This window comes from Halyomorpha halys, unplaced genomic scaffold (genome assembly GCF_000696795.3).
Source record: "Halyomorpha halys isolate HHAL.00 unplaced genomic scaffold, Hhal_1.1 Scaffold110.1, whole genome shotgun sequence".
Taxonomy (NCBI): domain Eukaryota; kingdom Metazoa; phylum Arthropoda; class Insecta; order Hemiptera; family Pentatomidae; genus Halyomorpha; species Halyomorpha halys.
In genome coordinates, this window is record NW_027112640.1 from 750,066 (window position 1) to 765,347 (window position 15,282).

At 30.6% G+C, this 15,282-nt stretch overlaps 1 protein-coding gene across 7 annotated transcripts in view; it reads left to right on the plus strand.

The window, feature by feature from the left end:
- Positions 1–15,282, plus strand: part of LOC106677846 (CCR4-NOT transcription complex subunit 6-like) — a 398,718-nt gene that overhangs the window by 298,338 nt on the left and 85,098 nt on the right. The window contains exon 5 of one of the 7 annotated variants that reach the window (XM_067050419.1): positions 2,236–2,273. The exons of the other annotated variants lie outside the window; for them this stretch is intronic. Coding sequence (XP_066906520.1) covers positions 2,236–2,258 — 23 coding nt within the window. The 3' untranslated portion in view covers positions 2,259–2,273. Of the gene's footprint in view, positions 1–2,235; positions 2,274–15,282 lie in introns of those variants that run through there. 7 annotated transcript variants of the gene reach the window in all.

A 15,282-nucleotide genomic window follows, 5' to 3' on the forward strand; every position in this document is an offset into this window, starting at 1 on the left:
TATAATTAAAGAAGTTTTTATTAACATTTTACCGTTCCTTAATTTACTTAACACAAATTAGTTTTATTTTTCTTGACTCCCAACCACATATGGATATAAATAAAACATGTCTTAATTTCTAAACCATTCGTGTCTACTAATTAATATCAATACCTACACTAGACTTCTACGTATTTGACCACAGTTCCAAGATAATTAGTTAAGCCCTTTCTTTTTGGAAATGGGTTGAGTTGATCCTACCCCATGCCCCGTTCACATAATACGTGACTCTATTTTCGTCTTCCTTTAGCCGCCACCTCCACACATATCACCCTCAATACTACCCCCCACCAACCACCCTTCTCATTGGGTCACGTTCCTTAATTTAATAAAACCATAGTAACTCTCTATTTTAGAATAACATTATCACTTTAGATTATCAACTTCCTTTAATTATGTTCCAATCGCTTTAGATGTTAAAATTTAATTAATAATGGCTAATAGAAAAAAAAGGAAGAAGACAAAACGCATAATAAATACTTAAAATCAACTATATGACGTTAATCAAACAATAATAAAAAAAAATTATTATTTTTTTATCCTCCTCTCCTGTCTTCAAGTAAAAAATTAAAAGACAATAGTACTTAATCCATTTATTTTAATATTTGACGTTTTGAGGATTCTGTGTTCCCCTCTTGAGCATCAATTTGCCCAAGTATTAGTGGGTAAGTATAATTTTTCAAACATATAACATGATTTAAAAATGTAACTATTACAATGAAGTTTGGTCAATGACTAGAATTATTAAATAATTATTTAATATTTAAAAATTTGTGACTCACCCACTTATACTAACTAGGGCAGATTAGATGCTAAAAAGAGAAACACAGTATCCCCTCTTTCCACGACTTTCAAGAAGGAAATCTTTCCACTTTTTCAATCGGTATCAAATAACTCCAAAACTAACCTCCTAAAAGAATAGCTTGTTTTATTCACTGTTAAAATTGATAAGAATTTCATAATGAAAAGTTTAGTGAAATACTGTAAAAATACGCGTTGTATGAATGGTTAAGTAGATTAAGTCGAATGAATTTGGAGTGAATTCAATCAACATTTACTGCAACCTATAAGAGAATTTTCAGGCCAATGGTCCTCTCAAAAAATAACATTAAAGATAACCAACAACATTAAAAAGTGAAATAATCTGAAAAACACTGTTGAAGTTGTAATTTTTATTAAATATAAGTATAAATAATGAACATAAATTGTTAACAGGGCGTATCGATCATAAAATTATTGTACTAAAAAGTTGTACTAGTGTAATTGTCGTAAAATGTATATGAAGTAAAAAAAAAATTTCTTATCCTAAACTCTCAATTCGCATTTTATATTCATTATTTTTATTTGAATATAATATGAAATTAATAGTAATGAATGATAATTATAATATAAATAATATTATTATATAATATAATGATGTTATATTAGAATGATATAATGTTAATAATTATAATAATAATATAATTAAATCATTAATAGTAATGAAAACAGTTTATTTCTATTCCATAACATGGTTTTTAATTCTCTTTCATTGGATCTAAACATTCTCTTATGGGTTGAAATGGAAGCTAATTGTGGTTACTTTGAAAAATAATGCAACAAACTATTTTTTCAGACGATTGATTTTGGAGTTATTTAGTCACGGCTTGTAAAATTAGGAAAGCTTTCGCCAAAAATCCGAAATATTGTTCTTGTTTCTATTCCAAAAACTTTTCCAATTACAAAAAAAGATTTTGGTTATTTTTAGATTTGTGTAGTAGTGATTCGGTACTTGATATATTAACATAAAAGTTTTTTTTAGTTTTTTTAGTTGACCAGTATAATCAATAAAACTTATAGATAGAGAAGATATTGAATAATAGTCGGAGAGGGGACACGTTTCCTTTATTTTTCTAAATTTATTTGGTAACCAATTTCTCAGAAGTTATTCCTATAAACAAAGACTGTGTGACCGGGACTGCATAAGTTGGAGCTAGTTGTAACTGGAACTATTTAACACCTCAGTACTCGTTTCAACCAGTTCCCCTCATTGTTTAATTCATTATTCTTATCTGTTCTTCCTGTCCCATACCTCTTCCAGGGCTCTTTATCGATTACTCCCTCCCTCTCTTTACATTTAATTTAAATACGCTTAGTATTTATATTTATTAATACAATTATTTAATTATTAATTTATCTTTTATTTTTATTTTGCAGGTAAGAAGTTATTTTTTTGCTGAAGAGATCTTTGGTATGTATGTTCTATCTTTTAAAATTTGAAAAGGAAGAAATAATAAATAAAGGAACAAAATAATATAATGAAAACGAAAGCTGTGATAGGGCAACATTGGAATTTGTTCAACTATTTTTCATTACATTTTTAGGAAAATATTGAGTCACTCCGAATTATGATTCGTTAAGCATTCGGTATTATTATTCTGAAAGAGAAGTTAGTCACCTGCGAACATGCATCGCAATGTGCTCTGTTGTTCAGGGAATCGTAAATTTCACTATGTAGGTGTTTTCTACTTTGAATGTCAATACCTCCTTTATTTTATTTTTTTTCTAAAGAAAGAATATGCAAAACTCTCCTTGCTGGAAAACTATCAAAAAGCTAAGTAAGTTACTTTAATTTAATGATCAGTTCATGATTTAACCAATTATTTGAAATTACGCCTGTATTATGGAAGATTTGTTATATAAGATCTCATCTGATTACTACAACAGAATGTGATACTTACATCTTATAATCAAAGTTACTGTCTGCGTATATGAAAGAATGTGTTCAAACGAAAAACTCCCTGTAAAATTTTATGAAACCTTATAAAAAAAAACTTTATCTTTGACCAAATTGACATATTTTCAGATTTTATGAGCCTTCTTTAGGAATTAAGAACTGGCTCATTGTTAGTGCCTGTCAGATTATGTCAAGTAAAATGAAAAATTGTTTTTTAAAACTTTGTATTTATAACATGTTTTGGGGGAGCTCTTCAAATCATTGTCTGGTTAAAAATTAGGCTTAACCATTTTTTTTAAATGGGTGGATAATGGACATCCAGTCTGAAACGTTGTTCTACATAAGCTGATATTATAATTCTAAAGTTGGAAAAGTTATTTTATTAAAATAAAACCTTTGTGTTGGAATTATCCTCCCCTCTCCTCCCCTCTAAAATGTAAAAAAATGCAATTCAGCTGTGGTGTGGGCCCCGAGTGAAAAACACGTTATTGTGTGTTGTATTTGTTATGTTGTTATGGTCCCTATTAATTTTTTTGGAGTTCATCAAGTACAATAAATTGTTTGTTATACGTACTTGTTTATAATTTAATTAAAAAACCTATTAAGATATAAATAATTTTAATTAGTTTGACTGATGAAGTTCGCAAGTCTGTTTTCTGAGTAAAGTGCATAATGAAGATGGTCGGTGGCGGGGAGGGGGTGCGGTCAGCAAAAAATAAAAACAACAAATAAACAAACAATTATTTATTCGTGTTGACGTTTCGATCCGAGTTTCTGCTCTTCATAAGAGAACTTGCGGGAGAGATTCTGGCTAAACAGTTTTTTAAAACCGCACCCCCCCCCCCCGACCATCTTCTCCACTTGTTAATCAACGGACAACGATCTACACCTCATTATGAATGTTTTTTTTATTTGTACTTTCTAAATCCACTAATAAATTTTGAAATTTTGACTTATTGATGATAATCAGCATTCTTCCCGTGTAAAAAAAAAAAACAAAAAAAAAAAACCTGAAAAGTGATTTACTTTCCTGAACTTAGATGTCCAATCCAGCATTATTCGCCCAATTCAGACATCATCATCTGCTCCCTTCTGATATATTTAGGTTTTATTCATTTATTGACATATCCATGAAACTTGAAAACCTCGAAAATAGCAAACACTCAAATTATATTGAATTAAGATATACATCTCCCTTCCGAAGAAAAAAAAATTCTATTATTTGTCGATTAATTCCACTTTATTTCCATTAAAAGTACATTTATCCCTAGAACCTTTGGGTGTGATTGAATATTAACTAATATGAGAAATTGCAGACTAAAATGGCTGGAAACGGTTTACCCCAGAAGCGGTGTTGGCGGGGGTCCCAATTATCAAATTAAGGTTGCATGATGACCTGGTTAATTTCGCTACTAAACCTGGTTCGCGCCGCAATACCGTTAACCATTCCTAAACTGGATGTAGGGAATGTTGATTGGTATTTTTTAATCATTGTCTCATTAGGTCTGTGACGTTCTCTTTTTGTCTCCATCGAGAGGTTCGGTTATTGATAAGCAGTGAAAAGTGATTACTGTTCATTTAAAAGTGGAGTTTTATTAGAAATCTAGTGGCAATACTTGGACTTGACCAGATCCAAAGTAGAATTCGTTATAGATTGTAACAATTAATTGTTCTCATATTTATGTAAAGCCTTGAAATGAGACTTACTTCATTTATTCGATTTTTGTTTGAGATAAGTGTGCAGTGCATTATGTCCTGCCGCACGCAACCCTCAAAGCCTTCACTATTCACTGGGAATTATTATTAAAAAAAAAAAACTATGGGTTTTCTAGCAGTGTAATTGTATATACGATACTATCCTAACCATAAATACTTTTAAAAACGTACGGTTCAATACCGATTTAAAGATAAAAAAACATATGCTAAAGGGGATTTTAACTGTTTTGTTAACCGTGGCTCTGTATTTCATAATGAGAATGACCATTTCCTGTACGCTGTTATTCCAGTTTAACTTTCTTTTTAATATTAAATTTAAATATTTAAACTTTTTTGCTTTATGTCCGAGACAACTGTACGGTCCTTCCGTTGTGCTACACTTCCGTAATATTTTGGAAGGATTTCTTAGGTTTCACCTTCACGCGTTGATCAATTCGGTTATTTCATACTTTATTTACTGTCTAAGTCACTACTTCGAGATAGTATTTAATTTATTATAAAAAGCAGCTCTAATATTTTCCATATGATTACCACACCTTCGACCAGGTTGTTGATTTATTTCATAACTTTTTCGCATAGTTCTTATCGCTCTTTTCTTCATTGTTGGTTTCCTTAGGCTTGGATGTGAAGTGACCCTCAGGAGCGACTCCTGGGCTGGAAGGATAGAGGCATGAGTGGAAGGCCGATAACCGAAGCGAACCTTGAGTAAATACTGAACTGAGAGGCGGCTGGCCCTCGAAAGGGCTTAAGATAAAGGTAGAGCCAGTCCTGCGGGTGACAGTGCCGGTCCTTGTAGTACTCCATTGTTCCCGTTGGGGCCATGCTTCGATATCCTTCCTTCAGCCCCTTCTGTTGTCCATGATCTTGTGTCGAATTTCCTGTGGTTTCTGATGCTCGCTAGAATCTTCAAGATTAGTATAAGCTCCATTTTAATTGTTTTTAAATTTAATTATTAAATAATATTTAATTTGAAAACCACCAGGATCATCTGCTAAATGTTCTTATCTAACTTGAAAAAAAAATATATATATATTTGAGGTTAATATAATATAAGTATTGTATAAGGTTCAATATAAGCATTTTGATTATGTAAGAAAACACATATTCTGTTTAAAATGATAATTGCTGAATATCATTATAAAAATATGCAGTTTTTCAGAATTTAATTTAAAATTAATTTGGAGATAAAATAAATTATCTTTATATATTATAATGTTAATTAATTTTTCAGTAAGTATGAGAAATTGTATAAGAATCGCAAGTTTTTTTTTCTTTTATCTAAGTATGTTTTTAATTCGAAAAGAAATCCTATATTGAAATAAATACGGGAAAATAATTTCAAGTCATGTTCCTAACATTTTTTTTTTTTTACAATGTGTGATTTTTCCTCTGTAAGGCCTTTAAATACCGGTGAAAATCAGAAGTAGCAAGCAGCATTCTCAAAATATTACAAAATCTCCTCTATTCAACTCTTCATATTTCTATTTTTTCTGTTCTTTGCTATGATCTTACTAAGTATTTTAAAATTTAATTTCCCTTCAATAAACAATGAAGAACAAATGTGTATTTTTCTTTTTCATTTGATATACATAAGTTTATGTACAAACTTACCAAATTAAGAAAGAATTGTATTAGAAATTTCTCTTAAGAGATTAAACATTTAACAATCGAACCTTGGACAACGGTTCTTGTGTAAGGATGGAAGCTACACGCTGTAAAGGGGTTATTGAAGTGAAGTTATCAAGTTAATGGACTTAAACCCGTGGGGTAGTTCCGCACTACGGGATAACTATTAAGTGATAGCCCCCTGCATTAAGATGTAGCCTCCAGGGTCTAATCTCCATAATTAAGTTTCTCCTTTGAAAGTTTATATTGAAAATTCGAACTAATGTTATTAAGAATTTTTTTTTTTTTAGTATTTCGTTAGGTATTGAAATTTCTACCTACTTAAATGTGGTTTGTGGCTTCTAAAACATAGTATATATACATATATATATTATTTTCTCTTCCATAGAAGCCTTATAAAAAATTTATTTATAAGTTACAAATATGTAACTTGAGAGTACACACTCCACTTGCTATATGTATGTAATGTAAAGTTCATTGCTATTTTATATCGTTTAATATTATAAAAATGGAAACAAAGCAAAGGAAACCAATATAAGGAAAGAAAAATAGATATAGAGCCAATTTTTGAAATATTTAAGTAAATTAATTATATGGATCGATTGATGAATAAGTGTGTGTTATAAAAATAATTTAAGATAAATTAAAAATGCATAAAACATAAAATATCCTATAGGAATAAGTATATATGTGAATGCATAATTAAATAATTGAATATATTAAATAAATAGGTGACTTTATGTAAACAACTAGCTCCTAAAAATATAAATATGTTTGTATATAATAATTAAAAGATAAAGGTGAAATTATATACGGATACACATTTTATACTATTGATATAAATAATATATCAAAAGTAGTATATACACTTAACTAAAATAAACATGTTTAAGAATAAATATATTAATGCCATAGTACATAATGTTGAAATAAAATTAGTTAATTAAAACAAAAACTTAAAATACAAAATTAATAAAGTAACTATGTAAGGAATACGATATTGTATTAAAATAAACATAATGAAAAGGTGGTGGTAACTTTAGTGAAACATAATCAGTACGGCCAACTCTGTAATGAACTGGGGATAAATGATTTCGGTTTTCATACTTCAGTGTGTTTTCTCACTTCACCATTCAACATACTAAGTCTAATGATTTATGTTTGATAACTTATTATTACTTAGAAATTAATGAAATGTGCCAACTATTTTTCGTAATTTATTAATGATTTTATATTATGGATGCGGCTATGTATCTCCATGTATCGTCGTGCAGGTTTTTATCAAATCAACCTTAGTTGTTCGTGCAAGGTACAGTCGAAAAGAATGTAATTAAACAAGTATTCGTGAAGTTTAAGTGAAATCTCTGATTGTTAGATGAAATCATTTAAAGTAATGTTTCAGTTTATAGTATGTAATATTTTTTTTTTACGGTTTTGAAGTGTTGTATTAGGTATATATTTGTGCAGAGGTCGTCCTATAGTTTATATTGTATATGTCTACAACCCTGGTTGAAGGGAAACTTTTACATAGATGAAGTTAAAATTCTGAAGAATAAATATATTGGCTTTAACGCCAATATTTCTTTCCTTTCTAAAAAAAAGGCTTTTGACGCCGTTCATCTATAGTTCATGAAAAAAACTGTTTTAATGGTCGCACCCAGCGAAAGTTTACAACTTTTACTCATGGGAATAACTGAGTTGACGAATAAAAAATTGCTTTCCGGCATTGAAAACCTTAATTTGGTTAGTACAGAATTATTTATGACCAGCCTGAAAATTATGAAAGTTTATATACCAAACTACTTTCAATAGAAAGAAAAACGGTTTGGTCGTTTTAGTAGATATATCTAGATATATTTTTTGTTTTTTTAAATTAAATTAAGATTAATTAAAATTAAAAGATTTATTATTATCTTTTTTAATTTCCATGTATAGCCTGTACGTGTCATGTATTTTTAATAGCGCACATTTTGCTGTTAGGAGACACCATTTTTGTAGCTCGGTCGAGTGCATACTATGAATATGTATGACTGAGATTAAAGCGATAATTTATGGGCGCATTGTCCATGAGGAAATTGGCCAATGCCGCTTTGAAAGCTTCATTTCCTGATTTTCATTTGATGCAGTCTTTCAATATATATACCATAAATTTTCCGTCATGAAGGGCTATATCTCTATAAATGTTTTTATCCATAAAGTTTAATTGTTAGTTTTTCTGTTTATTTTTTATATTCAATTAAATATCCATTTATTGTTTACATAATTATAGTAGTTGTGTTATCCTTGAGGGTTGCGGTTCGAATTCGATAACGCTAACGACTAAGACCGTGACGTTTATCCAGTTGGCAATTTATTGGATTTCATGCTCTATTTCATCGATGACTGAACATTAACTTTACAATCATTGCTTCCCACAACAAATAGAATGCTTTTCGAGAGTTCGCTGGCAAGGCGCTTCTATTGTCTTTGCTTTTCATTTTTTTGTCCGTGTCTGTTAGTGCTCTTCCGCTGTATCGGTTGAATGGAGTCAGTCGATTCTAACAGAATGGTTGTGTTTTTCTGAAGGGAACATTGTTTTTTAAAATATATGACCCAACGTAGTTTTGATTTGAACAGGGTATGGAATTGAGGTTATTTAAATTAAATGTTGAATAATACAAGTTTATATAAATATTGAACTAACGTAACTTGTATATAAGTTCCCTTGTTAACAGAGAGATAATTTTGTCCACTTATATTGATTTTGTTCAGTCTACCGGACAAAATAGACCTAATAGGACAAACGAACGAAATGGACAACATATTAGTCTTGGTGACGGTCGTCCACTGGTGCTGTAGGTAACGGATATGAAAACACTGCACTAAAACTTTTCTTATCATTTCTATGTTTACTTGGTTACTTGTGTTGTACTTTTTTGTCAATTTATCCCTTTTTTGTTCAGACTATTTTTTTGTCCTTGAAGTTTTTATTTTTGCCGTATTTCTCTTGAGTTCATAGCAATCAAATGATAAAAAGTTGGGATTTACCTTTTAGGAAGAAAACAGTAAAGTATACTGAAACTGAGGCCCCGCACTCGATTCTAAATCTCAAAGTAAAAAGGAAAGAAGACATCGAAAATGTTGATTGTGAATAGAGCTATGTCGAAAACGGCTAATGGGCTCCGTGCATCCTAGCAGGGCGAATTTGAAGTTGTCGACTACGGTATAATCAATAAATATTAATTATCCGAACAAAATTAATGTAAAATAAGTCTTAGGATTGTGTGTTAAATTATTTTCTTTTCATTATGTATTGTTTTTAATAGTTATTTTCGTATGCTTACTGTAATGAAATAGTATGATCCGGCAATTTACTCTTCAGTAAATTAACCCTAAAGCACTGGGATTTTAACCTTTTTTTTTTAAATTAAAAAGTGATCAAAAACACGATTTTTTAATTTTTTCCATTATGTCATGTGATAATTATTGACGATTATTGTTCTGGGACGAACAAAATTTGCAGAAACAATCCTTTTCCATAGTGGACAAAATCAAACCCACACTACTTGTTTTAACTTAAGTAACTTGGTTAGAAGTGGCACGATTTTAAATGCACAAAAAAAAAAATTAATGTTTGGATTCAGTGTTACCTACTATGAAAATATTTCTGGATTGTACATGGTTTTATTGTTGCTCTTGTATCAATTTTGTTGAAATACCTCCTCTTCTCCATTGGCTAATTACGCTCAGAACTCACCCCTTTATTGATACCATCCTATTGAGACCCCTCCACTGTTCGGGGTTCGGTTGGTGGAAGTGATAAGTGCGTTAGGAAGCCTGTACGTGTTCCAGTAGCAATTCAATTTCATCATAAAGTTTCTCTTTTATATTTCAATTAATCTTTTAATTAATATGTTTAATGTATTGATCTTGCCAGTCCGGTCGCCAGTACATGAAAACTTCCAAAGTAAATAGAAGATGACATTGTATTCCCGATCGATGGTTGATGACTATATGATCTAGCTAAAAGCATTCTTGGGTTCAGCTCAGCAGCTGTGGCGAAAACGTAGGACCGACCGGGAAACAAAGTTATAACGAACTCACAACGGAAGTTGACTACTTGAGGAACTAAAGAATGCACAACAAAAACATCAGTTTCATTTTTTTAATACAGGCGCTGACGGTAAAGTCTAGAGTAAGTGCAAACTGTCGTTTTATGCCCTAACTTTCCTGAACATGTTGTTAAGTATATCAATTTATTTCTTGTCAACGATACAGAAAAGTTGATTTTTATATCTACTAGTAGAAGTGTTAATAATGGTAGTTTTTTTTTTTGTTATACATACGTAATTTTTTGTTATACAAATGTTTTTGATATATATATATATATATAGGTATATGATATTTGGAGTAGATGATGGATTTAACTTGTAAATATTATGAAAATCATTAAAAAAAAAATTTTTATCATTTGTAAAGCATCTTATAAAGCTGCATAAATTGTACTAAAACAAAATATTAGTTATGTTTTATATGGTCAAATTAGTTCAGCATTAAAATCGTCGGGATATGGTAACATTGAGAGTCCTATGTTGCACCAGTTCTACCTGGACGCTCCATAGTAATGGGACGCCGTTTAGTAGGAATGTGATAGCTATCAAAACAAAATGGCGAAACTTATTAATCAAATTAAAAATGTAAGTGTATGATCTTGTGTTTTTTTACTTTCGAATATGTTTTCATAATCAATTATCGACTTTATTATATATTTTTCTTGATTCTGATGTTGAAAGCTAAATAAATTTTTTAATATTACACATTTAGTATCTTGATAGGCAATTTTTATTTTCTTCAGTATTTTTTATTTTACATAAATTATATTTCACATACCATAATTATATATATGAATATGTTCATATTTGTTTTTAGAAACTTAATATTTATTAAATAAATCAAAAATTCGTATCCATTATTGTCTCATCACTTTATTTTTCACCAGTCCAACGTTTCGGACATTCTAGCCATCCTCAAGAACATCTTCAATATAATTTCTTCCTCACATTAATTTAAAATTTTTACAGTTTCTTTTGCAGGCTATTCTGCCCAGGTCATTTTCTTTATTATAAGTTAAAAGCCTATTTTTTTAATACTTAAAATTAATACACCACCAAATTGTTGATAATCTTATATAGGAAAGTTAAATGTTAATGATTTTAAATTTTTAAAAAAATAGACTTTTAACTTATAATAAAGAAAATGACCTGGGCAGAATAGCCTGCAAAAGAAACTTTAAATTAATGTGACTGGTGAAAAATAAAGTGTTGAGACAATAATGGATACGAATTTTTGATTTATTTAATAAATATTTACCTTGTTTCAAGAATTTGAAATAATATAATTTAAATGAAATTAATATTGTGACTGAATATCTTAGAAATATTTTTTAATTCAACAATTAATTTTAATAGATTGTATGTAGGTATTATTCAATTTTTTTAAAATGTTTTATTTTAAAAATGATAATACACACTATTTTCTAATAGTCATGTGTTCTTCCGTATAACAAGTCATGGATATAATAATTGCTAAAGTTATCTTTATTTTATTAAAACGAACTGAAATGATTGATGAATAATTCCGTACCCTTCATCTGTGAATTGTAAGATAGCTTATGGGGCATGAGTTGGCAACGCCACAATTTTTCAGACCCGCCGTATTTCTTGATAGTCAGTATAGTTATTTCACACGGTATAGTAATAGTTCGGCTCGAGGTTCTAGATATAGCTCTTACTTTTTTTTTTAAAATACTCATGTAGTAGACAATTAAATTAGTAGATATTGTTTTTGCAAATATAGGACAAGGATTTTTAGAGGATTATGACGATTAAAAATTGAGTCTATTTAATTAGTTAATAAGAAAATTGGCTATGTTCTAAGGAACATGGACTGGATGTGTTGTGACCTAACTGAGGTATTACGGCGCCAACGCAGTCCCTATTTGTCTCAATCTCCCTCAATTCAGGGACTGATTCAATTAAACACAGCGTCCTGTCTGTTTGTCTTACAGGGCCTCACCAATTTGGGGCTTACAGGTCTCTGTAGGTCTTCGCCTGGCTGGTTTGGGCAGTTGTTTATTTCCTATTGTCTCTTCTCTTAGTAATTTTGGCGGGGATGAAGGAGATCAAGGGCGCACTGAGGAAAGAATTCACAGTTAGGGAATTTCCAGTGTTTCAGATGAAAGTAGAAATATTATTATTTTAATGAACATATATTTACCAATACGAATTGAAAATTGATTTTGTATAATGCTTCAAAAAATCCTAGCCAAATTGTCTTAAGCTCAATTTTTGGGGAGAAGATCTTGATAAACTACGTTTGACCTCCTGATTCTTATGCAGACTTCTTACTTAATTTTTCGGGAGAACATCTTGATATACTACGTTTTATCTCCTGATTCTTATGCAGACTTCTTACTTAATTTTTGGGGAGAACATCTTGATAAACTACGTTTGATCTCCTGATTCTTATGCAGAGTTCTTACTTAATTTTTGGGGAGAACATCTTGATAAACTACGTTTGATCTCCTGATTCTGATACAGACTTCTTACAGCTCAAGCATCTACTCGGAACGTAAAGATATAGTAAAATTACTTGACTTTCTTAGTTTCCTTAACACACTTATTTTCGCCTGAAGACGGGCTTTGGCAAGCGTAGTAAGTTTGTAGTAACAATTTAAGTGATTTTGGGTTCCTTATCCTAGTTTTGATATGGGAAAAAGCGATTATATTGTATTGAGTATCGATATATAATAATCGATATTACCTGCAATCGATACCTTATCATCCTTATCTAATCCATATGATACCGTTACGCCGTGGCGAATAACTCTAGTTTAAACGTGAAAAAACTCTATTCTGATTACCTACAACTGAGTAAACTGTCTTTTATTTTTTGTTGTGAATAATACAAATGTTTTAGTTAGTTAATTTTTTGCAATATTTCGGATAACACTTTAATGTTGCTAAAACCTATTTTAAGGCTCTACAATACATAGATTGGTCTAAGTGAATTGAGTAGTTCGTGAAACATCCAAAAAAGTATTACGTGACGGAGACATATATTTTTTACATGTGTTATTTTGTTTGGTAGATTGATCTATGTCATAATATTACTTAATGATTATAGTAAATGAAGAAACTTACTGTAGAACATAAATTCAATGTGCTTAAGTATCATTTGTGGTTCTCTGAATAATGGTATCTTTAATGTGCATTATGTGGTTGCAAGTCCGTTCCTCGCAATGTAATTTAATTGCAATTATCCATACTTCACTTGGTGAAATGTTAGCAGACTGAGAATCTAATAATTGCACAAAGCGTACTACATATTGAAGCATTTACATAAGTAATGCTTTAAAAAAATTGTTCCAATCACAATATTCTCCCTATTAGTTTCAAGGAAAGTTATTGTTGCTCAATTTTAAGGCAAGATAAAACGTATTAATTGTAAAAAATAAATTTGTACCTCTACAACCCATACAGGATTAGGGGTGTTTCACTTTGTAAGAAAGTACTGTCACTACACCAACGGTTGTACAAGGAGGTGATTCGGTCAGAATAACGCTTGACCGCCAGATTTTTACCCATTTAAGGGTACCCATTTCATGAGGCTGGATGGACTCCGCTAGGCTTCTGTACCTAATATTTCACTATATCAGCCCACGGCTACAGTGAAACAGAAAAAAGTTATTTCCACAGCCTGATTAGAACCCATGTCCTTGGTAGCACAATCCCTTATCACTGTTCGTCTCGCTCCTCATTTATTATTTATTGAAGTAACATCCAATTACGGTTACCCGCTTTCTGAAGCTGGGTGAACCAGTGCCGTACCACTGAGCCATACTCGCATAAATTGTAGATTCCTTTTTATACTATTCAGCTAGATATTGCTAATAATATCTTTATGGTAAACCGTATCGATAATATTAGAAATTTCATCTACTTTTATATCATTATGTATCCCCATTAAACGTACAATCTATTTAATTTTAATTAAAAGATTATAAATAGTTTGGCCTGTTAATTTTTTTTTTACAGTAAATACATTTAGAAAAGAAAAGAAAAAATGTTTCAGTGGATGTAAATCGGATTGGTTTAAGAAGATACTTTTTAATTGTTTTATGACAGATAAACTGGAAGTACAAAATTAATTCTCCTTTTTTAATTTAATTATTTCCATTACAAAAAAAATTTTGGAAGGAAATTTATGGCGGATGTGAGTTACAACCTGTAGGAAAATGATGTGCGCTGATATGAGCTCTCTTTTTTCTATAAGTGATTCTAGAGTGAACCAGTTCTTCTTGACTCTAACCGCTCAGACAACAGTGTGATTATTAGAAGCCGAGTTTTTCATATGTTTAAATTTTTTTCAAAGATGACAAATGAAGCAGTTACGAGTGTCAATATTATTTGTTTTGAAATGCTTTCTCCATTTTTTAATTTTCTCGAAGACCATAGCATTAATTTATTAATTTAAAGAAACCAAGAATTTGCAATTGGATTAGCTTAAAAACTCATTCATGAAATCCCGGCCACACATCTGGAAGTGAGTCAGGTGTGTTGACTAAATTGAGTAAGATGACTCTATTGGTTAAATCAGCCGGATTAATATGATGTGTTTTTTTGATGGTCTTCTTTAAAACTGCCAACATGATCCTGAATATACGAAAAAGGTATGTTTGCTGTTTTAGTAATTTCAAAAGGATAGTGTTCCTTTCTCGGCCACTACCCAAGGTGCATTCGAATAGGAAAATTTTGTAGAAGTTTATAGCCTGGGGCTAAAGGAAGTGGGTGAGTGATTACCTATAAATTGTCGTCTAATTTTCTCCGAAAAATAATACTTTGACGGTATACTTCGTCGATCATAAATGTGTTATTCATTACGGGCAGGGTTTAAACTGAACCACAAAAAAAAATTATTATAAGATTACAGTGGAACCTGGCTAAGTGAGAATCGCAGGGGGACCAGTTATTTTTCTCAGTATCCCAGGTTTCTCACTACCCGAGTTTTCTCAGTTACACAGGTGACTAACAAATTTTTCTCACTATCCCAGGTATACAGGAGGACAAAAAAAATTATAGAGTTAGCATTAAAAACGAATTTATTAACAGATTAATACGTAAAAAATAATACGTAATACATGATGT